The sequence below is a fragment of the Phaeoacremonium minimum genome (assembly GCF_000392275.1).
Source record: "Phaeoacremonium minimum UCRPA7 unplaced genomic scaffold PA7_03_scaffold_290, whole genome shotgun sequence".
Taxonomy (NCBI): Eukaryota; Fungi; Ascomycota; class Sordariomycetes; order Togniniales; family Togniniaceae; genus Phaeoacremonium; species Phaeoacremonium minimum.
In genome coordinates, this window is record NW_006921195.1 from 130,418 (window position 1) to 157,128 (window position 26,711).

Consider the following 26,711-nt stretch of genomic DNA (forward strand, 5'->3'; position numbering starts at 1 on the left):
ACATGTCAATACAGCACGATATAGTGTGTAGAGAAAATATTTCTTCAATATATACAGAACATTGAAACAGGTCAACCATGTTTGCGAATCGTTTCACGGATGGGGCTATTGGCAACGAGTGCACGGTGGACATTAGCTTTCTACGTGTGCAGCCACTTGGGTGGGTAAGCAGCTTTTGGAGAAAGTTGTTCTCTTCGGTTGTACTAAAATTGCAGTGCATGTCCAGGACAGAGTGTATACCGTTCTTCTGCCGTGTGCTTGCGAAGGATTGCTGCTCCTGGGAGGACTAAAATTGCAGTGAAGCAATGACCCAGTGATACATGGCTCTTCCGTCCGACCCGAGCCACACCACAGAGACCTCTGGTGAAGTTAAAATTGCAGTGAAATCTGAAATGTTACTATTAATAGGAACCTCTTACCAATGATTTGTAAAGTGCCTGTCCCTTGCCTGGCTTTGGTCGAGGAGTTTTGCCATGATTATTGGCTAGCTTCTTGAGAACTCTCGCGGGTTGAAATGGGATCATGTTTGTGTAGCAGTTGCGAGACTCGAACAGTAATCCACACACCGGGAAAATGCCGAGACATCATCGTGTAAGTGAATTGAGCTGTATCTAACAAGCTCTGCAAAGGCTATTTGCCCATGACACGAACGTGTTGCACTCAGAGCAGTTGACTGTGACCTATATTCACTTCTATGCAGAGCTACATTAAGCTATGAACCAAGCCATGTAGAGTATAACGACGCCTTGAAGCATGAACAGCCTCGCCTGGTCTCTAAAGTACCAGCCAAACACCATGACGCCCAATACCCCGTCTACTTCGTTCAGGCAGTGGCCTGACCCCGTCCATTCGACACCGCATTCACATTACTCGCATGTGCCAGCAGGAACTTACAGCACGTCAGTGTCAATTTGCAGGCTTTAGTCCAGCCATCATCCTGCGCAATACCCAGCTTGATGCTGACGTCGCCGATGCGGTCGCCCTCGATTCGGTAGGGCAAGCTGAGCGGCTTACCGTCCGCGGCTGTCTGCCGCTGCACGAACACGCCCAGCTGGCGCACCAGCTCCAGAAATGCCACCATTGCATTGTCGAACCGGCGGTGCATGAAGGTGAGACCCAGGGGCATATCGCCGGACGAGAAGAGCTCGAGCACGTGCTTCTTAGGCGCCGGTGGTGGAGCGTTGCTGGCTTGCCGGGCTCCTAGACGTGAGGATGCGGGCGAGGGAATGTCGTACCGAATGATACGAGATGTAGAGCCCATAGGTTGTGGCTCGAAACCATCGAATTTGTAACGCAGCTTGTCGGCCACGGTAACGAGGAGAAGGAGCGCATGACCCCAAGCGGCGTTGATCTCCGGCCAGTCGACCGGCTTATTAGAGAGACGACCCAGCCGCAGGCCGTTGATAGTGGCGAAAGTGCCATCATGGCTGATACAGAACGTGTCATTATATACGTTCGATCGTTGTAGTTTCTCAAGAAGTCGTGAATCGTGGTCGAACTTTGAGTTGATACTATCACGCTCGTTCTGGAAGTCCGTGAGCTTCGTCGCGAAAGAGTTCCGATCCCGCCAGAACTGCTCCTCCTCGGCATCGAGCTGCCTCGATTCCTCCTCAAGAGCAAGTATCTCCTCATCGAGCGAGGCCTTCTCTTTCTCGAGTTTTAGTAGCTCCTCCAAAGCACCGGACTCTTCTAGTTTCGTTCTTGCTAGCGCTTCCTCTTGCGCTCGTAGTTCCTCCTCTGTTGGCGCTTCAGCCTGTAGTTTCTTAAGGTAGCCGACATACGCATCTCTCTCCCTAGCTGCCGTCTCCAGACGTTTCTGTAGTCCATCGAGAAGGATGTCTGTGCATTCCACACACACGGGGTGATCGATGTCCGAGCGCGCCGAGAGGATTTCGAAGAGCTTCGTTATGCGCTCCATCTCGTACGACTTGCTCTTGTCCTCTTCATCCAAACCGGCCCCGTCATCTTTACCTTTCTCCTGCCGACTTCCGGAAGTCTGGGCATCCCGACGAGGCGGTAGACTCGGCGGCGTTGCCACTTGCGACTCGGTCAGAAGGACGAAGGACATGGCCGAGCTGTCGCGAGGGTGGCCGGCGCCAGCGTGCCGCCTGAAGGGAGCGGGAGCCGCATTCTTCGAAGCCCTTTCATAGAGAGCTTTGCGTCCACTGTCGAGAGGAGGTGATACGTGTGATGCGGGTGCCTTCTTGGACGGCTGCTGAGAGGATGCAGCTGCGATGCTAGAGTTAGTGGCGTAGAAACACGGCGGTCAATAGGTAGTCCTTGAGCTCACCAACTAGCAGATCATATGCTGCTGGGTTGAGATCCTCCAGAGAGTTGTCCAGGCGGAGAGGACCGCGGCACTTCTGGCAAAGCATTGTTGCGACGTCACATCTCCAAACGGCTTCTGTATGAGCGATGCGATGGGGAGAAGCTGTTTGCTGCTCTTCGCTTCAGGAAGTGCAGTTGACGTCGTACAGTACGGGGAGAGCTAAGGCCAGTGACCTGGTAGTGTGACCCCACTGCACCGCAGCTGCCTCAGTCGCCTGGGCTAGCCCCACGCAGCCCGCCGCCAACCGCCGTTCAGCCCTACTGGCTACGGAGCTCCAGTGGAACCGCGAACCTTTCGCGTTCTTTGTGCTCTAACGCGGCGCGTTTAGTCTGCACCTCTCTACGCGACCCCGCCATGAAAGATAGAACGCCTGCAACGACTCTTTGCTTGCTGCGATAGCCAACGCACCATGGAGCGGCCAGCAAAACGACTGAGAATAGGGCTGGCGCCCTACGATGACAAGGAGGACGACGAGCTAGGACTTGAACCCGAGGAGTTCGAGCAGCTCGAGCTGAGCAAGGATCCTGGCTATCAACTCGAACAGGGGCGCGCAAAGGCAGCGTACAAGCTAAAGTCGACCTTTGAACACATCTTCGAGAAGTACGAGAAGGATTTTACGGATGTGGGCGACGAAATCGACCTCCGAACCGGCGAAATTGTTGTGGACAATGGCCATCTACAGTCCATGAAGGATGCTAGGGACGATGCTGCAAGCCAGGCTGGCCGGACGGAAGATGCACGTTCAGAGGCCGACTCGATAGAAGAGGAAGAGAGGATTCTACACGGGGGCAAGATAGGTCCAGATGGCAGCTCCACAGCGCTGGTTCCTAGGAGTTTGGACTACAACGGCGGACAAGTACCCCGACTTTCATCGCTCATGGACGGCTCGTCAAGGCTGTCCTCGATGATGCCTTTCTCCCGAATGCCTTTCGCTCCGTTCACGCCACCGAGGTCTTTTGCTTCATTCGCTATCCCGAGCGACCCTATCGAGTCTCCTTGGCGAGCCCCGGAGCTCCCTTCTTCCGCTTTCTCTGCTGCGTTTAGGCCACAAGGGCTACTTGGGCGCGGGGCACGTGGTGCAACAAGAACTATCATCAGGAAGGCTCTCCCTAGGCCTCAGATTGTTGATGAGCGGCAAAATGGGGAAATGGAGGATGATGACATACTTCTTGGCGTCTCTGGGAATGGGCTCATGAGAAAGGGGCTCCCGTCACCTCAGGGCGGTAAGGAGCAGACGCAGGGTGTGAGCGAAGATGCAGATTCTCGCACCAAGACAATTACATCTCCTAACGGCGAAGTTTCTGGGCCTCAAACCCATGGCAAAGCCACGGCTGGGGACAGCCCCAAAGTGATGAAAACAGTTTTGTCCATGCGACCTCCTGATCCTTCGTCAAAAACGGCCCGAAGCAAGCTGCAAACCACAGCCACCAAGCCCAAATCACGGAAGGACAAAACTGTTGTGGTAGTGCATGATTCTAAGCAAACAAATAATGCAAATAGCTCTAAGAACCGGTCAAGTGCCAAAAGGCGTCGCAGCCAGCAGGCATCATCCTCCCCGAAGCAAGTGGTAGTTGTCACATCGCGAAAAAACAGAGCAGGGTCGCTAGCACAAGAGACTGTCACTACCCCAGCCCGTCGATCTACAAGGGAGAGAAAACAGATCGAATTCTACCGCAACTCCGATTGGGCTAAGAGGGGGGATCCTCATAAGCGCGCTCTGTATGTGGAACTGTCAACCAAAGGAATCGATACCAATGCATATAGTAGGGTCAATATTTCAGTGACTCCGAGAAAGAGTGCGGCTAACCTGGGCATGGGAGGCTTTGTTGAGGAGCTGAACTCTCGAGATAATTCGCCATCTGCTCAAGAGACCATCCCAGCAGGGAACGCTGCGTTAGATGGTGCCGAAGCCACCAATCCAGGCGACAAGGCCCAGGAGCAGCATAATCCGAAAGCGGTCCCCGAAGCATTCTCCAGAAATACAGTGGACCCTTCTTACGCCTTTTCAGATGAAGAGGATGACTTGCCAAGAAGAAAGGATACTAGACGCACGCAGACTAGGGAGAAGATGAATTCCTCTCAATCGGCTGTCCCTGTGACAAAGGGTGCCGACGCAGTGGTGGCTAAAGAACAAGGGTCTTCACCTGAAACCCCAGTAGCAGCCTCGAATGCACCAAAGAGAAGTAGTCAACGGAAGTCTGCAGCAAACGCAATCAATGAGAGGGCTGAGTCTGTAGAGCTAGGGGAAGAGCAGCATGAGCCTCTGAGACCCGATGAGGCTACCGCAACCGAGAAAACTCAGGCTGAATCCCTGTCCAAGACCAAGAGCAGAAAGCCACAACACAGCTCGACAAAAGCCAAAGCTCCAGAGATATCATCGGTTCCAGCTCCAGCATTGAGCGTTTCTCAGGAGCCGGACCATGGTTCTGCTCAGGGGACCAGCTTGCCGATTACTCCCAATCACAAGAAGGCCCAGACTGAGAAGCCAACACCTCAGCTATCATCAGCGAGGACTGGCATCATGTCTCTCATTTCGGACGACGAGGAAGATGAGCTATCCTTTAGCACAGAAGACCTGACAAGCTCCGATGCGCGCCGGAGAAGCTTCGTCTTCCACAGAAGCAGTCCCATGGGCTCGGCAAGCACACCAAGAAAAGCAAATTGCAACCGCAGCCTGCTTGTCAACTCGCATAGCAAGGCTCGCACGCCCGTACGCGTAAGTCTGGGCTCCACTGGCAAGTTGTCGAAAAGCATCAGTATTGGTGGGCGGTACTCGCTTCCTCGTAGCGTGATCAGGGTCAAAGGCAGCAGGGTTTCCAGTCCGAGCAGCTCGCTGGTACGGACGCCGGGAGGGACGATGCGCAGGTGCGGCGAGGATGGATTCAAGTGTGACCGAGACTTTTGCTTCACTTGCATGTGAGGGGCGCACTGACAGCGAACTCGCTCCTGAAAGGCATGGCTTCTCGTCAATCGAAGCGATGGCATGCATTAGGTAGTCAATATACATCACTTGGCACGAAAAGAAGTATGACATGCTGGATCATTATATAGAAATCATTGTTGAATCCCGTCGAGCCGAAACGTCCGTCCTATTAGACCTAATATGCACAGCCTACCACGAAGTCTCGCACTCAGGATATAGTCCACTGTGAACGCCGTCGTCGGCCACTTTGTCTTCCATCGTCCCCTACCACGGCATGACCGGGGCCATAAGTCAATAGCAATGCTCTGACCACTGCCAAGAGGGTGTGATCAGAAGAGTATGAAAGCAATGGTCGTATTGTCAGATCGAATCAGGCATGATCAGGTCCGACATCGTTACATCCTAGTGCTCTCATATATCGTTTGATGTGATGGTCATCCGGCGAGATCACACTCTGCAAAAGCGTTCACGGGCGAAGACTCTCGTTGCCGGGGTTATGATTAGTCGTTGATGGCAGAGCCCAAATCTTCGAAGGAGGTCTGCCCGGGGTATCTCGGAGTTAGTGTGAGGTGCGAATCGTGAATGATGAACATCAGGATGGCACGCTGCCAACACCACCTCCAAGATACTGCTGCAGCACCACCGGATCCTTGACTGGCTCGAAATATGGATGGCCCATGGCTTCTTTGGCAGTGAGTCGTTCCTGGGAAGTACGTCAGTATGCTGGAAATTTGGAGATGTGAAAAAATAAGACTAACCTGATGATCGTATCTGAGAAGCTTGTCCAAGAAATCAATCGCCTCGTTACTAACGAATCTCTGGTTCTCAGTGTTGACAAAGCTATGCCAGGGCTTCTTCTGGAAGCGGCCTAGGATATCATCGTACTGTGCGTCAAGCTCAATTTCGTACTTGTCGAGGTAATCGAAGAGGTCGTCCGTGCCGAGCACCTTGGCAATCTTCACCAGCTGATCCGAGTTGGAGTTGCCATGGAAGAACGGCTCCTTCCTGAAGATCATCGACGCGAACATGGCTCCCAAACTCCACATGTCCAAGCTGTAGTCATACTCCTGGAAATCCACCAACAGTTCGGGCCCCTTGAAATAGCGAGAGGCAACGCGAACGTTGTATTCCGTTCCGGGATGGTAGAACTCGGCCAGACCCCAATCGATCAGACGCAGCTACGAACATGTTAGATTTGCTGTTAGCTGAACGAGGGAGCAAATGGCGTTTACCTTTCTGTTCTCATGATCGATCATAACGTTATGAGGCTTCACATCTCGGTGCATAATGCCCTTGCTGTGACAGAAGTCTAGCGCCTTGAGGAGCTCGAGAATGTAGTATCTGACGTCAAAGTCATTGAATTTTGGATATAGGCTCCGGAAGTCGGTGTTGTTGACGAATTCGAAGATGAGGGACGGTGTTTTGCTCTATGACATGGAATTAGATGCAACAATCCCAGGACATTGCGGGAAGATATGACCTACCTGTGAGTCTCGCACGACGTCCAGCAGCGCGACAATGTTTGGGCCACCAGCCAGGTTCTGTAGAATCTTGATCTCTCTCTTAATTTTCTTCTTCTTGACCGGCTTCAGCACCTTGATGACGCATTTCTGGTAGTTGACGACGTTGATTCCCTCGAATACCTCCGAGTACTTGCCCCGGCCTGCCCGGGAATAGTCAGTATATCATCGCAATGCTGTCGCGACCTCTTGTCGAGGAGGTGGACATACCAATCTTCCTCACGACCTCGTAGTTCTCGAGTACACCCCAGCCTGGTCACGCAAGTCAGCGAAAAGATGGGACGATGCACGTGTGGGCGGGGAGGGGCCAAGACATACTGATGTTGACGCTGTCGTAGTCCCAGTAGCTCCTGGGCATGTTCTGGTTGACATCTGCGTAGACCCGCGCCATGATTGCGGGCTCTGGTGCTGGTCCGGGGCGCGTGGTTGCGCGCGCCTGAGTGCTGGGTCGGGTTCGAGGTGGGAAGGGTATTTTGAGGGGTAACAAGGTACTTGGAAAGTTGCGTCGAAGAGTGGGCTGGCCTGGTGGTGGTGGGCTGCGATCACCTGCTCAGTGGGTGGCCTTTGTAGCCTGGCTGGCTGGCTGGCTGGCTGGCTTAGGTAATGAAGGCAGGAATGCGAGCAGAGATAAGAGGAAAGCTAAATAAATTACGCAATTAAGCATAAATACTCGCGATAAACGTAAGCAAAGCCACCACTATTGAGGCAACTTAAGTAAACGAGGATTAAATATCAAAGCTTGGATTTCCTCGATGCCTTCTACGTAAAAATGATATTTAAAGTACTCCTCCAGCAGGGTAATAAATGTTAGTTTGCCGAGGGTATCACTACCTCCTCAACAACGCATTATAGTAATAAACAGAATATTCGAGAGCTTGATGAGTATTACAACTCTCAGCATTGAGTATCTTCACCCTTTAAGAAATTGACGTCTAATACCCTGACAGAAGACCGGTAGGCCAAGTACTTGATGTCCTGGTCCACTTTCTGTACTAGTTGTCGTAGCGGAAGACCTGATTGAAGTGACCTTCCTCCGTGGCAAGAGAAGAGGGATAGACGCATGCTTCCTAGATTGTGACATCATCACGTATCCAGAGTTGTCACAAAGCACGGCAGAATCATGGATTGAGACTGATTATTGCATTGGGTATTTTCATGCATTATCAACAAATCTGGAACCTCTTGTGTCTAAAAATAATGTTCCGATCACTCTGTTCCGGTGCCCCATTTCCTTGATCATCCATGATTCTGATCAAGCTCATCTCATAGAGTCATACATCATCATGTTTCTCATTAAAACAAGCCAGTCTCTGCGCTGGTTTTCGCCATATCGTGTAAATGGTTTTCTACCATTGTGTTGATGACTCTAATTGCCACCCCGGAGCGCATGGTTTGCGAACTTGTCGCTGCAAAGGTTCATCTGGTTATCTGTCAGTGAATGACCTTATGCCCTGAAGATGATTATGTTCCAGCTTGAGCAGATATGGTAGGGTATCAGAGAGAAGATTATGATTCGACATGTTCCTCGAAGGGGCCGTTAACCGACTGAGTCGGCTTGCAATACCTTTCGCGGATTTCCGGCTAAGGATGACGATACGATGTTCTCATCATGCAAGGGGGTGGCTGCGGTGTTTGTTGGGAAGAAATTGTACTGACAATGAATCCTTGCAAAGCTTAGTAAGTGCCTGGTTGACTAGCAGTGCCTGCCCGGTTCGACGGCCTAGATATACGAAACAGCTTCTTGTGTAGAGCTTCGGCAATGACGAGAAAGATTCTGCTCGGAAGAGGGATATGACGTGTCTCAGTCATCATCATAAGAAATGCGTCGCCGTTGAGGGGCATTGGCTGTCTTTGCCTGAGGTGTCTCGGCCTCGTCGTAGTCTAGGCTGCCCAAACCTGTATCTACGACATCCCAAGTCCTCTTTCGAAGATCGATCTTTGGACCCGGATCTTTGCTTTTGCCCTTGCCTCGTTTCTTCTTCTTCTTTTTTGGTGCATCCGCCTGTCGCTCCATCTGGGGGGTCGACACCTCGCCTTCGGAAAGTTGCTCCATGGCATCGGAAGCCTCCAGGTCTTGATCGTCCGCATTAGTATGGAGAGGTGTTGAAGCCTTGCGAGCAGACGAGGATATGGCTTGCGCTCGACGAAGAGCTTCGATTTCCGAATGTCGAAACATGGCGATTTGTTCGTCCGTCAAGGTTCGCTTCACACCATCATCGTAGTAACCAAGCCCATCATCATCTTCCTCTTCCAGGTATTCATAGTCCTGGTCCGCGGCCTCTTCTTGAGCTTCATGGACACCAGGCTGAGTGAAGAATTGAGCCTTGAAATGGTTCAAGGCATCGTGGGAGAAATGAGCTTCGTGGAAGGAGTAAAGATCTGTCTAGCAATTGGTTAGTTGGGAAAAACGAGTAGCGTCGATTTAAAGTCCACAAACCTGGGATATTTCAGGGACTTGCAGCGGCGGCGCGTGTTGCGCTTCACCACGGGACATGGCGATCAGTTGAATGGAGAATTAGCCTGTTAGATGCGGCGGGAGTTTTTAATGGTCGTCTAGTTTCAGGCGTTGGTAGATCACGTGCCCAGAAGCCCAACGGGACAATGAGAACACCTCAGCGAATGTTCTTGAGATGTACTCGCAGGTAGACCTTCGTGAGATGTCGGGTTTGTGGTTAGGGAATCCAAGACAAATGTGTGTAAAAAGGTTGTTAGGTGCGGCCAGGCAAGGTCGTATTAGGATGCTATTGAGTACGCTTTTATAAGATGAGATCCCAGTCCTCAAATTACCACCGCAGGGCAGCTATGGTCATAAATCATAACGTCGTAACTTCCATATTTAGATGAAGCTTTGGTAATAAACAGCGACATGGTCAGGCAACCGTTGGTCTTTCAGGTAAAAGCTCGAGTGAATCCAACGATGAGTTAAGGTTGGCTCAGTAGGGCTAGTGCGCTTTGGAAGGCTCTCACGACCTCGCTCACTGTTCGATGGGTCAGCGCCTGCCTTGATCAAACAAACCCTCAAATGAAACTTACAATGTTTCTTTTTCTGGACCAGATTCGACTCCTCGATCTGAACATATCGCTCACGGGTTTGCAGCCTGAGAGGTTGTCTTAGCAGGTTGAGCTACTTAAGCCAGGGGCGATGAGGGACTGACCGTTTGTGAGCGCGTTCATTGTCGTGTGCAGATGCAGCTGATGCCCATACATTGAAGTACTAGGTATTGTCAATGGCATGCTTTTTGCGTATTATGATTTACTTCTGAAGGAAGCTTACCTTTACAAGCCGCTCAAACTCGCCAAGCAAGTCCTGCTCCTGCTGGTTTGCATCTGACAAAGCTTGCTCATAGCGAGACTCAAACTCTTCCCAGTCGAAGGGGGCTAAATGACCGGGGGTGCTCGGTGATCGCTCAGTATCGATCTTGTTGCCGTTTGCGCGGTCTTGCTGCATCTGAGGTTCGGGTGTCCTTGCGATGGGCCGCTTGGAGTCAGATGATTCGGAGTCAATAATCATTCCTTCGACGCCAGCAGGCTCAGAATAAGTGTCGCCGCGAGGAGAACCAAGTATAGGTGACTCTGGTATAGCCTCTGCTTCGCGGCCGACTGTTTCGGAGGAAGGGTGTGGGCCCAACGGCGGTGTGGTAGACATGCCTGCTGTGGCAGTTTCTTGTTGCACCGTGCAGAGAGACGCGTGCTGGCCAGTTAGGTAGTAATTTTGAGTGGCTTGATGATCAAGTTCTGCTCTTTCGCTCAAGATGGTTACTTTTTAGAGTCCAATGATGAGGAATAGCTGGCCTTTTGGGTGCAGCCACGGTCTGGTACATGGATATGAGCGTTTATTACGGAAACATCCTGCGCTTTCCTTGGAGCGTTATCTTTGCTGGTGCTTTCGCAGTTCGCGACGCAACCCAACGCGCCTGACTATTTGGGTGGGTGCGATTGGGAAAGTACACGGGCCGGCAGTTCGGAGCAGGTAGCACGAGGCTGATAGTGGGAACCTCAAGTGACAGGTGGGGGTGCGCCTGTTGGATCAGATGATGATCGGGGGGTTATGGAGATGGTTGGGTAGTGAATTAGGCGGTTCGCTGCTCATTGGTGCCTGCCGAACACACTCCTCCAGGCGGAAACCGCAAGGTACGTGCTTGCCTAGCGGAGCTGATAAGCTTCCACTGCACAAGGCCCTTGTCCCTGTGACGACACTCCAAGACATTTATCTCAGCCTCGACGCCGGCGAGTGCTGCCACAACCTCCTTGCGACATGACAAATTGCCGCGCTGTTTCACCGTTCGGGATTAATAGCTTTGTCCTCGTTCTCCCTTAACTTTCTTAGGCTTCTGCGTGTTCGGCGTGATACTGCTTTCCAGACTCGCCTCGCTCAACCCACGAACCTCGATGACGGTCGCGGCTGGTATTGCAACTTGTGAACTGGCTGGTACGACTTAGTTCGACCGTACTCTCCACATCACCATGAACTGCGAGATCTGCCACCGCGCGCATCACCCCCAGCGACTGCCGTTCTACTGTGCGGTCGATGCAAGAAATCGTCTTTATGAGAGCCGATTAGCCCACGCCCAGAGCTTGATCGAGAATGATGCACTTGAACAAAGCATCAACGCTGTTATAGCAGACCAAACCTCTCCGACACAACTCTCCGCTCAGTCCACAACTATTCGTGCGCAAAATCTCCGGTCCGAAGAGAAGAAGGCCGTAGACAGGACAAATGATATCATCGCTCAGGCGGATAAGTTGAGGTCCGAGATGGAGAAGGCGAGGGACGACATCCAGAAGCGAAAGCAAGCTATTACGAGAAGGAAGTCTGATCTAGCCGCCGCTTCTAGTGGGATATCTGCGAGGCGCACCAGACAGCTCGAGGAGACTGAGAAAGCTATTCAGATGACCAAGTATAAATGGAACCGCAAGTACGACGAGATGGCTGCGGTAAGAGGATTTCTTTGCAAGGAGGCCGCTCAGCTGTATGGTCTTCGGCGCTCCAAGAAAGGGAATTCGGCGAAGTATGAGATAGGTGGACTTGACATGGTTGACGTTCTCTCCCTGAGCAGTAAGTCGTCTCCTTTTTTCCTTTTTCTTGGCTTAATGGATGTTAACTTCTTTGTAGCTGCCTCCCCTGAAGTTATTTCGACGTCGCTGGCTCATGTTGCGCACATATTGGTGCTGACGTCCCATTATCTTGCCATTCGTCTGCCATCCGAGATAACGCTTCCCCATCGCGATTATCCGCGCCCAACGATCTTCTCTCTTGGCTCTTCGTACCAGCATGGCGAAGTGTCTTTTCCAGGAACGGCCAATATTGTGCCTCCCGAATCTCGAGATCGAGATCATCAGAATGCGCCACGCCCAAGGCCTCTCTTCATTGACAAGCCTCTTCCCACGCTTGCAAAAGAGGATCCGTCCGCATACTCTCTTTTTATTGAAGGCGTCGTACTCCTCGCCTATGATATCGCCTGGGCGTGCTGTTCCCAGGGTGTGGCCATCGGAGACAAGACTTCTTATGAGGATGTGTGCAACATGGGTCGCAACTTGTACAATCTCCTCATTAGTAACCCTCTGGTAACCAACCCCGCCGGCCGGACCTTCCCACGGTCAGCCTCTTCCACTGCTGGTACCTCAGCGGAAGGAGATTTGGCGGAGATCGGCAAAGCAACAACGCTCATGGGGAAGTTCTCCCATGGTGCTGCTCATACATTCCTTGGTAGTGCGGAGGGTAATGAGTTCGTCCGCAGCTTCAAACTACCAAATCCGATCAAGCTCGCAGACAGGTTGAAGAAGAAACTCATCAGCGACGCCCCAATTCCTGATTGGGAATTGCTTGAAGATGATGCCTGGGCTGTCAATGATGATGGTTTGGAGGATGGAGTGCTTGTAAAAGGTCGCAAGCAAGGGGAGTCGGATAGGAGAGCATATGGTATTGAGAGTGTGATGACCGTCAGAACTGCTCTAGACGCACCAACGAGCCAGAGAGATCCCGCAGACAACGAGACAGGGGTTGAGAAGACACGAGTCTCAAGCGGGAATGGCTGGACAAAACTCAAGACAAGGTGATAGATATAGTCGGCATCCGGAATTGATGGCCACCTCCGTGGCATAATCTGACAGTGAAGGCTCTTGACGATTGACGCTCTGGGAATTGGTGGCCCCTTCCGGGGAATACTCTGACAACAGACAATCTTGATAGTCGATACTCGGAATTGATGACCCCTTCCGGGATGTACTCTGACAACAAAGATCTTGACAATTTGGGATTTCGTGCCCCCTTTCAGGGTATACTCTCACAGCAAACAGTCTTAATGATCGACACTTAGAATAAGTGGCCACTCGCGTGGCGTACTCTGACAATAGACGATCTCGTACGGCTCTCTTGCAGTCTCCGCTCTGGTATGGTAACTGCGTTATACTCCGACAGGTATTCGTACAATTTCGTTCTTATTTCGACACGACCAGGCGCACTCAGTGCCCCACGGGACGAAGCACCTGAGTGACCTTTGTGGTCCGTTGCAAGTACTTCATGAGCCACTTGCCTCGCTCCAAGCGCAACCGCTCCCAGGAACCTGGGTCGATCTCTTCCATCTCCTCCTGGCACCGTTCTGCCCAATATCGGGTGAACTCGCTCTGGATGATGCCGATCGCTCGGTTCCTGGGCCACGGTGGGCGCTGGTTGACTTGTACATGGTCGACGAGACTGGCACGGAGGCGAGCCTCGTAGCCGTCCTGCCACTGCTGAACCTGCGTGAAGTGCACGCCTGCGTCGACCAGCTGCTTAGGAACAAACTGGTCTCGGAACGCAAGGGCAGCTGCAACGAGAAGCTCCGGTGTGACGGGCCGGATATCATCTCGCTCCTTCTCCAGAGCGAGGGGGTTATCGGCGGGAGGAGGCGCGGAGGTAGCGGTGGTGGTGGCGGCGGTAGAGGAGGATGGGCCGGCTTCGCTGGGGGTGGCAGCATTGGTATGAGCGACCTGCTTGCCTTTGGATGCCTTTGGGGGGACCGGGGCCGGTTTCTTCGGCGCGGAGGGAGTAAGCGGGGTCCTTGGCTCTGCCGCGGACGGGGTAATGGCCGCTGTAATCGGCTCGTACACGAGGGGAGAAACCGGGGGGAAGGCCGGGGGAGAGTCAGGAGGCGAGGGGACAGTCGCCGTCGTGTCCTCGAGAATCATAGACGGGTTAGGGGCAAGAACAGCAACCGGGTTAAGAGCCAGGGCCGGGGCCGGAGCCGGGGCTAGTGCTGGCACGGTTGCTGGTGCCGTCGTCTTGATGACCTCAGGGGTCGACTGGTTATTCACCGAAGCGGACGGGGTTACAAACGTCGCTGGTGTCACCGGAGGAAGGGCCGGGTTCGCAACTGTGTCCTGTTGCTGAACCGGGGTCGGTGGAGTGAAGGTAGCCGACACAGGCGGAAAGGCGAAGAGCGGCGCAGGAGAAGGGATAACAGGACCGGAGAGCGCGAACGAGGGTGCAACTGGTGCCGAAGCGGGAACCGGGATAGGAGCGATGGCAGAGGCAAGAGCAGGGAAGGCTTGGTACTGAGTCTGGAATGGCTCGGCACCTTGGCCAATCATCTGGTCTTTCTCTTCCTCGTCCATGTCCATGGCAAAGCATTCGACGCTCATGCCTATGAGCTTGCCGGTCAGCTCCTCCACGTCCTGGAATTCGTACGCCATTCGGGGGTCCAAATACTGCCGATTCGGGGCCGGAGCTAGGGGCGGAGCATCTGGCATCATCGTGTCTGGGGGCGATCGGTGTCGGTTGACAGGGGAGTCCGAACGCTGACGGATAGGCCGGGGGGTACGTGCCGGCGAGAGGGATCGGTCTCGGCGCTCTCTAGTAAAACGGGGGCGAGCACGGGCAACGAACGGGACAAAGGGCTCGTCTTGGCTGGTATTGCCGGCCCTCTTAGTGGTTACCGGCTCAGCTGTCGACGGCTGTTCTTTGGTCGTCGCTGTCTGTGTCGTTCGCTTTCTGAGGAAGCCTGTGAACATTGGCTGCTGACGGTAGGGGGTCATGGGGGTGAGATGCCCACGAGCCCGCACAGGTGCCGAAGAAGGAGAGGGGGTCGCGAAACGAGAACGGCGGGAGGAACGAGGCTTGGTATACCTCTCGTGCTCCTCTTGCAGGAGCCTGAGCTCGTCGATGCGCTCCTTCTTGAGCAGCTCGAGGCTGTACTCTTCCGTCTCGAGTCTCTCAACAGCTTTCTCGTTCACCTTGATGAGCTCGGCCAGGTTCGCCAGCGTGTGCTTCATGATCACAACCTCCTTGTTCTGGCTGGTAAAGTACCGGACCAAGGCGGATTGTGACATGCCGTCTACCTTATGCGGTAGACCGGGCAAGCAACCCGCATGGTTCACCTGAGCTCGAGCTTCCACTGACTGAAAGAAACGGCCGCCGGAGAGCTGGATGTCCATTTCCAGCTTCTGGATAGCCGAATATATATCGTTATTTGCCGTGTTCTTCTTGGTGATAGCGGTCCTCAACTTCGTGAGCAGCTTCTTCGAATCGGATAGCTGTTTTGCCAAGGAGTTTCGCTCCTTGACATTGAGACTATCCGATTCGAAGAAGTGCTTTGCTTGACCGATGAGCACCTTGTACGCGTCTTGGACTAGCCTGACCAAGACGTACGCGACAAAGCACGCCAAAGAGACGAAGACGACCGCGAGGAGGTAACCAGCTGCGTATATAATATTCACCATGCGCAGTCCCACGACGATGAACGCGTCGATGAGACCGTTGGCATCGTGACCGAGGAGGAATAGGAGGGCTGCGACGATGGTACAGTAGCGGAAGGCCGGCTTGCTCTTCCACGCTGTCACCATCGCCGCCACAGCGATGTCGATGTAGCCGCCTGGGCAAGCCAGAACGGCGAAGAGGCAGTAGGCCGCGAGGGCCAGGAAAAACCAGGCAAGGATCTCCAGCATCATGGTTACGTATCTCTTCACGGTTGAAGAGAGATGATGGGAGAGGAGGAGGTAGAGGAGGGGAGAAAAGAGGGGTGTCGGAATAAAGGGGGTGAGGTGAGGGTGAGGGTGACGGAGTATTGGTTGCGTAGGTCAGTATTCAACTGCCTACTAGTGATACTCGTCTTTATCTCGTCGTCAACGTTGATGATTGGAATCTGTTGCTCGCAATTGCGGTTAACAATTCGGTGATCAGTGTTGATGGGGATGGGTGGAAGAAAAGAAGGAAGAAAGGTGTTGACGTCGTCGCGTCAGGGGAGGAAGATACTCGACGTGACCCACAATTGTTGGCAGAGCAGTCACAACTTTCAGACGAACCGTACCTTTAGGTATGAAATTTTTCCCCCGGGCAATGGGATTAGATCACTGCAATGTGATGTGACTTATTTTTATCTTTTCTATACTTCCCCGCCATCCACTGTCGTGGCTTTTTCCCCATCTCATGATTTCAGGGGCTAGCCACGAGCTCAGGGGCACTGAGGACAGGACACCACGGTTCCCGTCATCAACGTCTCTCTGAGGCATTTCGTTGGAGAGTTATTAGGTTGCAGAAGAATGATACAGTGGTCATAGCTAGAGCCAACTCCAGAAACAAAGTGACTTCTTGCAACAAAGGGTGATTGTTTAATTGTCCCTGATGGGTTAGTGGCACCGATTTATGATTAAAGACAATAGATCTCAGTCCAAACAATATAGGATTATACAACAATGGAAGTTAAAGACTTTCGCTTTCGAGGTTTCAGTAATTATGGTAACTATATAGATCTCAACCAGCTCATGAGCCAAATTGGTGTTCGGCTTCTGTGCCAACTATATAAGCTCATGTCCTGTATTGACAACTTTTATTTAGTAATACGTTTGCTATGTATCAAACAAATAATTGTGACTGATTTTGCGTTAGCCTGCTGACTCAAGCTCTTCGAAAACGCTCCGTCACCAAAGCCTTTGTTGAAGAAAATTGGAACAAACAACAATGCTTTTTATAGTAGCCTTGGAACCTCGAGATGTCATTTGAAACGGCCTACAACAATCCTTTATTGTTCAAGCCGAACAATAACTCTTTCAAGAACACTCAACAGCTGATTCAACAGTGCTCATATATGAATATATATATATTTACTGGAAGACATTCTCCTAACCTGAGACAGAACAGCCAAGTTCGCTCTAAGATTCTAAGGTTTCTAAGACGGAAGTCAATCTGATCCGGAAGCTTCGATCTCATTCTTACCAAGGAATTGGTTGACTACCGCTGACTACCCGATCTACTAAGCTCAAGAATCAGCCGACAGGGTGATCAACGTGGACAAGATGATGATTACTTTACTGGCCATTATCACCCACTTCTCTCCAGACATCATACTTTTCTGTCTCTGTTTATACTTCTTCATCCAGTCCTATTACATTTCTTTCGCCGGACTTGTCTTGTACCGGATCATAATTGGCTGGAAACTGCCAGGGCTTCTTCGCTCGCAGACGCGAGGCACCTATCGCGCCGGCAATGGATATTGGGGAGACGTTCAAACTCAAGAGCAATCTCCTCATGCAGCCACAGTTTGCGTTGCAAGCTTCCACGGCAACCCTTGTTCAAGCTCAAATCCAATCGCCAGCAACACCATCTCACCACCACAAAGTGAAGTACAGCCTGCGAGCGGCCAGACAGGGCCGAGCGAAGAAGCTTCCTCCAGCCACCGGGGCCGCAGCAGCGATAATGCTTCCAACAATTCTGCTTACTTCAGAGCTCGTCTTCAACATCTCTTGCAGGATTTTGAAGATGTTCATACCGAGATTCAAGGGGTTAAGCGTACTAGGGATTCTGACTCTGTTGAAGAACGGCACACGCAAGCGCGTGGCAAGCTGCTGAAGCTCTCCGCCCCGTCAGAAACCCCCAATCCTAGCGGTATTGACATTGAAATGTATGACGCACTTCCAGACCGCATCAGAAGTCTTGAAAGCGCTAATTACGGTTCGCGAACTCGAAAAGTCTCGAGAGTAGCTAGACCACGGGTCTTGAATAACGAACAAGGGTCATTGTCCACTTCAGGAATACAAGATGCCAGGGCACCAGATCAAGTTGCCCCAGAGAATCAAGGATGGTTTGCTGAGCTCCTTAACTTGGGCCATTGGATGCCTATCCCCCCTTTTCCTAACATGACTCGTGGGCGCGTTGAAGCACCAAGAGAAGATCCTATGAAGATAGTGCATCCGATAAACGAAGATCTCGCTGAAGATTTGGCCAAGTTGGAGATCCATGACTCAGACGACTTAGACGACCTAGACGATCCTATAGACATTGTGGATCGTATAGACGAAGCTATGGCTGAAAACTTTCGACAACTAGAAGAACTAACCTCCGAAGAACCCGAACAACCTAGTGAAGCGGAGAGAAACTCTGGGACTGAGATATCTTCTCATGATCAAAACGTTTCATCTTCTGTAGGTGGAGGGACTGAAGTAGATTCTGCACAAGGACCACATGTTTCAGTTGATTACGATGACGATGAACTGGTGGTTGAGAGTGTTGTACCTGCTGGAAGCAATGACAGTAGCGACGAGTCCACGCAAGCTGCCGAGACGAAGGGCCAAGGTGAGAGGGAGTCCGAAACCGATGAGGGGTATCAAGCTGATGAGCCCAGCGCCGGAGATGAGTCTGACGATAGAAGCGTCACAAGCGAAGCCGGTAATGAAGAGGGAAATCAACATACGCATTCTGCAAGCGAATCAAGTACCGGGGACGAGTCTGCTGACGAGCCAAGTGCCGAGAACGATCCTGACGATGTAACGGTAATCATCGCCGAAAACTCAGAGGAGGATCAAAGCGCGCAGTCAGCTGCTGATTCTGGTACTGGGGACGAGTCCGACGACGACGGGACTGTCAGCGAGACAGAAGGAAACGGAGATATAGTGATGATAGATTAGGTTTTCCAGTTATCTACCTACACCTTACTTTCCTTCTCTCAGACATCACAGGTAATCAACATCCGATCTCTCACACCTGACTCTCCATCTCTCTCACGTATGTAATCAACGTCCACAGTCTCTTTCACGCACGTAAACCATGTCCCAAGCTCCTTCTCACGCGTATATCTACAGATTATTGAGCCTCTAATGAGCACCTATTACCTTTATTCCCATCGTCACAAAACGAAACATTTTCACTTCAATGCAAGCGTTAGTTCGTGTATTTTACCCGGGGTGACTGGCGGGAGTGAGCGACAATGATATCTATTGCCGGACGCCTAGTCTTGAAATTACTTAAATCAATACCCAAACCGTTACTCCTTGAGTCCTTGCCTCATTCCTCATTGTAAACATTACAAATAGGCTTCACCGGCCTATTTCTTGCCTCGCGCAAGTAGTCTCGTTTGGAGTTCGACAACAACATCACTCCAATACTCCGACTGCTTCTCTCCCTGTGAAAAGACATGATGCCCAATGCGAGTAGATAAGAACTCCGTCATTTTAGGGGCATTGAATTGCTCTCCGTAAACAGCATTTGCCTGAGGCATAATCGTGACGTCGAGACCGTCAGCGCCCACCGAGCAGTGCAGGTTGAGAACAATCTCAACTTTAGTAGACAATGGGACCAACAGAAGGCTACTCTGGATAGCGATGGAAGAATCTGACGTCTTAGTTACCCGAGTCGGAAATGTGAGGTTGAGCAGGTGGATATGATTGGCCACGGCATTTGCCTGACTCCATGCTGCACGGACCGTGCCAAGAATGCGGCTCAGCTTAGTGGACGACTGTGGTAATGCACGCACATAGTCCCGAAGACATTGAAGAAAGAACTCTTTCTCAGGCGTTGCAGGTAACGGATTGCGTTCGCGATTAGCTGCGATATACCATAGGTCGATCCGGGAATTGGGTTGACCTGGCTGGAAACAGGCAATGTCGAAAACCAGCTCAATCTCACGAAGGTACGTCACTGAGATGGTCGTCCCAACAACACCAGTAATAGCCCAACCGTGCTGATTCTCAAGTTCATCAACCCGGACTATTGAACGGTTAGCCAACTCTAGCGCGGCAGTGTTTGGGGAAGGGCTGACCCTTTAGAGAGCTGATCTCATTTGAGCTCCAGCCACGGCACTCTTCCCGGACTTTTTCAGCTTCTTTGATCTCCACCTGGCAATGCTCCTTTTGCTCGGTGAGCTTACTGATGTTGACCTCGGTATCTTGTAATTGATTTCGAAGCTCTGCTATCTTGAGCATCTTAGCTTCAATGTCCTTGTCTGCAGATTCCAACTCTGCTCGAGCGGATTGAAGCTCTTCGGGATCGCAGTCAGCAAGCTCACTGGCAAAGGATTCTAGATGTTCATGTTCACGCTCCAATGCCTCGAATCGTTTGACCAATGCCGGAGCGACCGATGACAGGAGTTTCTGCTGCTTTTCGATGAGTTTCTCATCCATCTCCATGCCCTCAGCAATTTTCAAGAGACCCTCTCTTAATCCATCCTGGAGCTTCATACGCCACTCATACCACATGGCTTTACTCAGAAGCCGTGCATGAGTCTTGACGTTCTTGAACTGGTTGTCCATCAGAATTTTGAACTCTGGGGAGGCTGATATGTATTCGCGGAAAAGAGGTGGATTCTCTTCGAGGGTTTCGGTTTCAATCTCGCGAACAATCCTTCTGCCTTCGGAGATGTACTTCTTGAGCTCACGACAAGACTGCTTCCTGTTAGCAATCGCTCTATTATCTAGAGTAGGCGAAACTTACGTGTTGGTATAATTCCAGCATTGGTACTGTGCAGGCACCAGCTACAACGCATCTTTCAAGAGAAATGTCATCCTTGTCTTCTCCAGATGCATTGCCCTTTGGTGCTGTTGGGGCTACGGTGTGTCGTCGCTTGGTAGTCGTCAATTCCATGAAGCGAATGCTGGTCATATTAAGGAAGTCTTGTAAATGGATTCTGTCCTCATTATCATTTGCTTGCAACTCAATCTCATTGAATGTTCGGGTGGCATCGAAGTCCATAGTCATCGAAGGTTGATCTTCTTCGATATTCCGAAACCTCCCTTGGTTCTTGGGAGTTGTCACACGACCTGATCCTTTGATTGGTGATTCGGAAGTTGTGGGGGTAGCGATGTTGCCCTCAGCCCGATCCAATGGTTTCCTGGCTGACCTGGTCATTCGCGCTGTCGTTTCGGCCTTAGATGGTGGTTGTTGCAGCCGCACGTTTTTTACAGGGCTGCCTTGGTGCCCCTTAAGCCGCTTCACACCATCTCTTTCCTCGGCGTCCTCTTCGTCATCCAGCTCAGCTGGGCGTTTCCCAAGCAAACCACGTGCACTACCCACATGTAGACTCTTGCGACCCTTGAGAAGACTCTTCTTGGGCGACAAATTCTCGATCATCTCCTTGAGGTTGAGGGTAACTTCTTTATCGTCTTGAGATCCATCAGCTTCCCGCTCCAATATTTTGCGACCACTTTCAATGTCCTCAGCATTTTGCCGTTCTCTATCAAGCTCCTCCTGCATGATGCGAGGATCCTCAAACGTGACGGCTCGACGATTTTCGCGCATCTCGCCCGGGACAAAGTCACTGGCTGTATCACCAATCGATTCACGTCGATCAAAGATATCAGCGACTCTTGGAGATCCTAGACCTGATCGATCTGCACCAACTCCTGAGAGTCTTCGCCGCTGAGGTGTTAAGACAACTTTGGGTGTGCTTACTCCGGTTGAAGGATTGTGCTGGAATACTGTGCTGCCTTTTGCCGGTGAGTTTGAGGCACGAGAAACGAATTTTGACTGCGGTGATGTGCTTCTCCTTGATGGGGAGGGCGTCCTTTTTGCACCTGGCAACGGATGACGTGGAGACTCTTTGGTCGCTATGGTAGATGATGCCTTCCCGGATGGTGTGGGAGCTTTTGATACAGGAGTTCCTGGGCTCTTGGCTGGTGACTTTGGAGCTGAGGATAGTCCTATACCACTGCTCCGCCTAAGTCCTTTGCCACGAAAAGCAGAGAGTCCAGGGCTCTCAGTGTTGTCTCGAGAGGGTGATTGCACGGATCTGGCTTTCTGTGCCTTGTATGGAGAGACTCTTTGGCTGGTATCGCTAGTGTTAGTGGTCATCGGGGATGGATCGGGCTGATTAGCCTCCTCTTCCATGAGTTTCTTAGCCGCAGAACGAGTGTGTCCAGGCGATGTAGGTTTGATAATTCCACCCACGGCCATGGTCATATCCATTCCCACTGTAGTATCATCGTCAGGTTCAGCCTCATCGGCCTGTCCCATTATTTGGCTGACACCAACGGTCATATCCATTGGGGTGTCATCTTCGGCATCTTGTTTCTTCATCGGAGAAATGCTTTGCCTCGATCTCCGCCGATTTGGTTTTGAGAGAACACCACCAATAATTGTAGTCAGTTCCATAGACATGTCCTCATTGCTTTCATGGTCCATTTCGTCAGGGCTTTGTTGGTGAGTCAAATGGATGCCGCCGATAGCCATTGTGAAATCCATTGTTTGGTCTTGTGCGGGCGAGCTGCCGGCAGTATGTCCAGCCGGATTGCCTGATTTCTGCGAAATAATACCGCCAAGCACCCGCGTTACATCCATAGACATGTCGTCAGACTCATCCTTTTCAGGAGAAGCTATTTTTGATCGGATGATACCACCCATTGGCTTCGTCATTTCCATGTCCATATCCATCTCCATTTCCGTTTCTTCCTCCTCACCACGGTCGGAATGTCGTGTCGTGTTGTCTTCTCCATGATTCGATTGCTGGTTGACGCTCTTCTTTCCCCAGCCGATCAATCCCGGAACCATTTCTAGGCCTTCGTCATCATCATGGCCATTTTGTGTGCTAGCTCTTTGGTTCGCTAATCTCAGAGCCTCGTCCAAATTGGAGGTCGTATCCATGCTTGACTCAGATCGAGCTGATGCTACAGATGCAGACGTCATCTCCTCTGCCTCCACGGTCATCAGGGTGCCATCATCATCAGAGTCACTGCTTGAATCTGAAGTCTCTTCCGTCTGGACCTCCGCAATGCTATCGCCATGGTCTGAGTCTGAGTCATACACTGTAGATGTCATAGTATCATCATCCACATTATGGAAGTTGAGCGTAGGCACTCCTGAGCTTCGCCTTCGCTTCTTCTGATGAAGACGCCGCTGGTCTGCCGGTGATTCTGGGACAGTTTCGTCCGCCTGCTCTGGAGGCGTCGAAGGGGGCTCCGAAGCATCGGATCCAGCATGCTCTTGACTAGCCCTTGGCGTGGAAGCGGCCGATGTGGAAGATGCACGTCGCGTAGAGTCCGTGGAGGTCGTTGAATCTTGCATAAACTCCACCTCATGAAAGGTGTGAAGAGTGGCCTCGGCGGCAAATGAGACGCGACGATTTGCTAACGACTTTCTGCGTGCCTCCCTTCGATCGTTGACCTCCTTTTCCAACTGTGCTCGCTCTCGTGCTTCGCGTTCACGGGCCGCCGCCTGCTGTTCCTCCTCTGTACGCAGAGCGATCTTTTTACCCGCTGACCCGCTGTCGTCGCTGGGCGAGGGACTTTGTAACTTTTCCACAGCCTTTGCTTTGGGTTTATGCGGCGGTATCTCCGGTAATAGTGGGATTGTAGGTTTTAGGATTGATCGCGGGGGTGGACGAGACGGCGCCGCCAGAGACTAGCAACAGTCAGTGTTAATGCAATAGGAACGCTCGAGGCGATACTCACAACTCTGCGATTTCCTGTGCCCGATTTCAGAGCATCCAGCCCTCCTGGACCAATGCTCTTGCTTCGCGACTTCTTGCGACTTGCTGCGAGCGTGTTGGCAACGTCCACAGTGGCATTTTCTTTGTCCATTGCTTTTCGTGATGGTGATAACCCTGTTGTTGACTTACGCGATCTTCGCGTAGCTGGTAATGTTGCGTCCATCTTGAAGAGATGTTGCTGCCAATGACCGGGACGCGTCGCAATTGTATCGGATCATGAAGTCATTTAAAGATAAGTCAGGAGGTACCGTGGGGTGTTTGTTGGTGGCCCTTGTCGTCTTTGCGCTCCCACTTGGACTGTTTACTTGAGCCCGCCCTCTGATTCGCTCTTTCCTGGTGTAAGACAACACTCACGTGAGCGTTGCTGTGGAAGCGGCAAGCGCCGCACAGAGGAGCCCACGAGCATTCAAGCGAAAGTGGCTTAGCCTGAAAAGCACGTGCTGTCTTTTGCACCAGCCACATTTGAGCAGCCACTTCAAAACCCATCCTAGCCATTGGCAGCCACCTCCACTGGAGCCCACACACGGCGCCAAAATTCGAAAATTGAGCGTGCGACCTGCAAAACCTCTGAAATTTCAAGTCCTTCATTCGCCCAACACACCAACCCGTCACCACCACCACACCTTGCGATCACCGACCCCGACCGCAACCATGGCGACGGAATTGACTGTTCAGTCTGAGCGTGCTTTCCAGAAGCAGCCTCACATCTTCCAGAACTCCAAGGTCAAGGCCAAGTCTGCCAGACCTGGCAAGGCCGGGTAAGACTGCGATACCTGCAACCGATTTACGAAGACGATTTTCTAACATTCGTGTGATGACAGCCGCCGCTGGTACAAGGATGTCGGTCTAGGCTTCAGGACCCCCAAGACTGCCATTGAGGGCAGCTACATCGGTACGTGACGACTCTTCGACGGTATCTGTGTTTGCGACGTTCTCGAGAATCAGGGGTGGATGTTTTGCTGGTTTCGACAGGATCTCGAAACGATATCGCATCGAATGCAGATGGCTATTGAATGATTTATGGCTTGGGCACGTGTACTAACGGATGCTACCTACAGACAAGAAGTGCCCCTTCACTGGTCTCGTCTCCATCCGTGGCCGTATCCTGACTGGCACCGTCGTTTCCACCAAGATGCACCGTACCGTCATCATCCGCCGCGAGTACCTCCACTTCATCCCTAAGTACGCCCGTTACGAGAAGAGGCACAAGAACCTCGCCGCTCACGTCTCCCCCGCTTTCCGTGTTGAGGAGGGTGACCAGGTTACCGTTGGACAGTGCAGACCTCTGAGCAAGACTGTGGGTTTAATATTTGGCAACAGCACATCTAACGGGAGACTAACAAGTTTCACAGGTGCGATTCAACGTCCTTCGTGTGCTTCCCCGAACTGGCAAGGCGGTCAAGTCTTTCAGCAAGTTCTAAGGGATGGGAATGGGGATTTCCTCTGGCATTTCCGGCGTCGATTGCTTGATGGCTTTATATCAGAGATGGACGGCGGCTAAACGGTCAACTGCCTGAGCACAAAAGTGTGTTATAGATGCAGTATTGAATGAAAAGGAAACGTTTGGGCATTATCTTTGTGCGGTGTTCGACATGCAACCTCCATTGATGTGAAGAGTAAGCGGAGGAGACGTTTCGGCCACATTTCCTCCATCGAAAATTTGGCATATGCGAATCTCTGACCCGAAAATTGTCAACTGGAGCTCGCGAGTGTTCTTTTCTGATCAAATACCAGTCGTCCCATTTGCCTCACGTATAGGTTCCTTGTCTACGGCTATTTGATCTCCCAAGGCCGCCCTTTCACCAAGACGTCTGCCCATGACCTAGCTGTTATGTATGTCACTAACCTAGACTTGCGCCCTTAGCATTCCACCTTGTTGGTAACCCCAATTATGAAATACCTGCTGGGTGCAGGTGCTGAACGTTCAGCATGTTTTCGGAAGGTAAAAATATGTTATCAATGCTATTCCTTCAAGGTGTCAGTCTTTTGCTGTGAACACTGTGTATCGCCAATTCTTTAGTTTTAGTCTTGATCAGGAATACAACACTGTACCCATGCCTTTCTGTCGTACACCTAGGTAAGAATCGCGGAGCTATCAAAAGTCTGGTAACACGTGACCTAATCGATAGGACCCTTAAAGATCTTCGCCGACAATGAACTTTTCTGGTTATCGACTTACACCCTTGAACACAGCTTCAAATGATGCGATGACAATCCCCTCTTGAACAAATCAACCGTCTAAATGGGCTGGCTAGGTGGCATTTTTGGCTGGGGCAGCAACGACGATGACCCTCTGCGCAAGCTTGACCCCAAGCTCCGCGAGTTTCTCGAGAAGGAATCGCCCGTGAAATATCGGACCAGCAGCCAGGATGACTCGGTAGCAAAACCAATCTCGAACGCGACGGCAGCAGCGCCGGTAGCACCATCAGCGGCAGAGAGCGAGACACGGAGCACCGAATCAACACCCGCGCTGCCGACAGAGAGCCTCTACCAAGACGGGCGTTATGCGCATCTCTGGAAGACCTACAAGCCACTCGCGGCCGTCGAGGCCGAAACTAAGAGCGATCATGAGAAACTCATGGACGTGCTGGATGCGTACAAGGACCGCAAGTCGCAGATTGGGCGGGCAGCGCTGGAGAACTGCGCGCTGGAGCAACTTGACTGGAGCAATTGCATGAAGAGCGGCACGTGGACATCGCGAATGACGATGTGCAGCGCCGAGGTGAAAAAGTTCGAGCGGTGTTATATGATGCAGTCGGTACGTCTTTTGAGAGCCTGGTGCTCCCCATTGAGCTGAAGATTAGGACACGTACTAACAGCGTCTTTGATTGTAGCGTCTACTGAAAGCCCTGGGCTACCTGTCTGCATATGACAGACCGGCGCATGTGGATGAAGATATTCAAATGCATGCTGACAAATTATATCACCGCATGCTGGAACAAGAGGCAGCTATTGAGGCCGCAAAGAAAGAAGGCAAGCCAATACCGAAGCTTGAGCCAGTGTTCACTGCGCCAACTGCTGCCGAGGACGCCAAGATACCAGCTCTTTCAGAGGAGGCCCGGAGGAAATGGAAAGAGCAGCTGGAGAAATTGCCAGAAGAAGATCGAGCAGCAGAGGAAGAGGCTTTGAAGGCCGAGCTCAGGGCGAAGGCACAGATGGTTTCGAAGATCCAAGGTCTCTGGCAGGAACAGGCGGAAGAGCGAAAAGCGCGAAAGGAGCAGGGCAAAGAAACGGTCACAGACAAGATCTCCTCGTTACTCTCTGGAAAATAG

General features: G+C 51.7%; 10 protein-coding genes across 10 annotated transcripts; 4 read left to right on the top strand and 6 right to left on the bottom strand.

The window, feature by feature from the left end:
- Nucleotides 1–823: 823 nt before the first annotated feature.
- On the bottom strand, nucleotides 824–2,375 carry UCRPA7_3645 (putative autophagy protein; the record flags this gene model as incomplete). Its single annotated transcript, XM_007916366.1, has 2 exons — nucleotides 824–2,229; nucleotides 2,291–2,375. The coding sequence occupies 2 exons, from the start codon at nucleotides 2,373–2,375 to the stop codon at nucleotides 824–826; spliced, it is 1,491 nt and encodes a 496-aa protein (XP_007914557.1).
- Nucleotides 2,376–2,738: 363 nt separating this feature from the next.
- Nucleotides 2,739–3,373, top strand: UCRPA7_3646 (putative myb-like dna-binding domain protein; the record flags this gene model as incomplete). Its single annotated transcript, XM_007916325.1, has 2 exons — nucleotides 2,739–3,152; nucleotides 3,224–3,373. 2 exons carry the CDS (start codon nucleotides 2,739–2,741, stop codon nucleotides 3,371–3,373), a joined length of 564 nt encoding a protein of 187 aa, XP_007914516.1.
- Nucleotides 3,374–5,844: 2,471 nt separating this feature from the next.
- On the bottom strand, nucleotides 5,845–7,163 carry UCRPA7_3647 (putative casein kinase ii subunit alpha protein; the record flags this gene model as incomplete). The annotated part of the gene is made up of 6 exons (XM_007916224.1): nucleotides 5,845–5,955; nucleotides 6,011–6,430; nucleotides 6,485–6,679; nucleotides 6,737–6,915; nucleotides 6,983–7,024; nucleotides 7,091–7,163. 6 exons carry the CDS (start codon nucleotides 7,161–7,163, stop codon nucleotides 5,845–5,847), a joined length of 1,020 nt encoding a protein of 339 aa, XP_007914415.1.
- A 1,410-nt stretch (nucleotides 7,164–8,573) lies between these two features.
- On the bottom strand, nucleotides 8,574–9,266 carry UCRPA7_3648 (hypothetical protein; the record flags this gene model as incomplete). Its single annotated transcript, XM_007916221.1, has 2 exons — nucleotides 8,574–9,155; nucleotides 9,210–9,266. The coding sequence occupies 2 exons, from the start codon at nucleotides 9,264–9,266 to the stop codon at nucleotides 8,574–8,576; spliced, it is 639 nt and encodes a 212-aa protein (XP_007914412.1).
- Nucleotides 9,267–9,694: 428 nt separating this feature from the next.
- On the bottom strand, nucleotides 9,695–10,283 carry UCRPA7_3649 (hypothetical protein; the record flags this gene model as incomplete). The annotated part of the gene is made up of 4 exons (XM_007916261.1): nucleotides 9,695–9,750; nucleotides 9,806–9,870; nucleotides 9,928–9,986; nucleotides 10,047–10,283. The coding sequence occupies 4 exons, from the start codon at nucleotides 10,281–10,283 to the stop codon at nucleotides 9,695–9,697; spliced, it is 417 nt and encodes a 138-aa protein (XP_007914452.1).
- Nucleotides 10,284–11,236: 953 nt separating this feature from the next.
- UCRPA7_3650 (hypothetical protein) lies at nucleotides 11,237–12,829 on the top strand (the record flags this gene model as incomplete). The annotated part of the gene is made up of 2 exons (XM_007916385.1): nucleotides 11,237–11,828; nucleotides 12,204–12,829. 2 exons carry the CDS (start codon nucleotides 11,237–11,239, stop codon nucleotides 12,827–12,829), a joined length of 1,218 nt encoding a protein of 405 aa, XP_007914576.1.
- Nucleotides 12,830–13,234: 405 nt separating this feature from the next.
- UCRPA7_3651 (hypothetical protein) lies at nucleotides 13,235–15,694 on the bottom strand (the record flags this gene model as incomplete). Its single annotated transcript, XM_007916328.1, has 1 exon — nucleotides 13,235–15,694. The coding sequence occupies one exon, from the start codon at nucleotides 15,692–15,694 to the stop codon at nucleotides 13,235–13,237; it is 2,460 nt and encodes an 819-aa protein (XP_007914519.1).
- A 4,044-nt stretch (nucleotides 15,695–19,738) lies between these two features.
- UCRPA7_3652 (putative chromosome segregation protein) lies at nucleotides 19,739–20,471 on the bottom strand (the record flags this gene model as incomplete). Its single annotated transcript, XM_007916237.1, has 2 exons — nucleotides 19,739–20,401; nucleotides 20,451–20,471. The coding sequence occupies 2 exons, from the start codon at nucleotides 20,469–20,471 to the stop codon at nucleotides 19,739–19,741; spliced, it is 684 nt and encodes a 227-aa protein (XP_007914428.1).
- A 3,619-nt stretch (nucleotides 20,472–24,090) lies between these two features.
- Nucleotides 24,091–24,860, top strand: UCRPA7_3653 (putative 40s ribosomal protein s11 protein; the record flags this gene model as incomplete). The annotated part of the gene is made up of 4 exons (XM_007916363.1): nucleotides 24,091–24,197; nucleotides 24,261–24,331; nucleotides 24,498–24,736; nucleotides 24,792–24,860. The coding sequence occupies 4 exons, from the start codon at nucleotides 24,091–24,093 to the stop codon at nucleotides 24,858–24,860; spliced, it is 486 nt and encodes a 161-aa protein (XP_007914554.1).
- An 821-nt stretch (nucleotides 24,861–25,681) lies between these two features.
- UCRPA7_3654 (putative autophagy protein) lies at nucleotides 25,682–26,711 on the top strand (the record flags this gene model as incomplete). The annotated part of the gene is made up of 2 exons (XM_007916242.1): nucleotides 25,682–26,197; nucleotides 26,274–26,711. 2 exons carry the CDS (start codon nucleotides 25,682–25,684, stop codon nucleotides 26,709–26,711), a joined length of 954 nt encoding a protein of 317 aa, XP_007914433.1.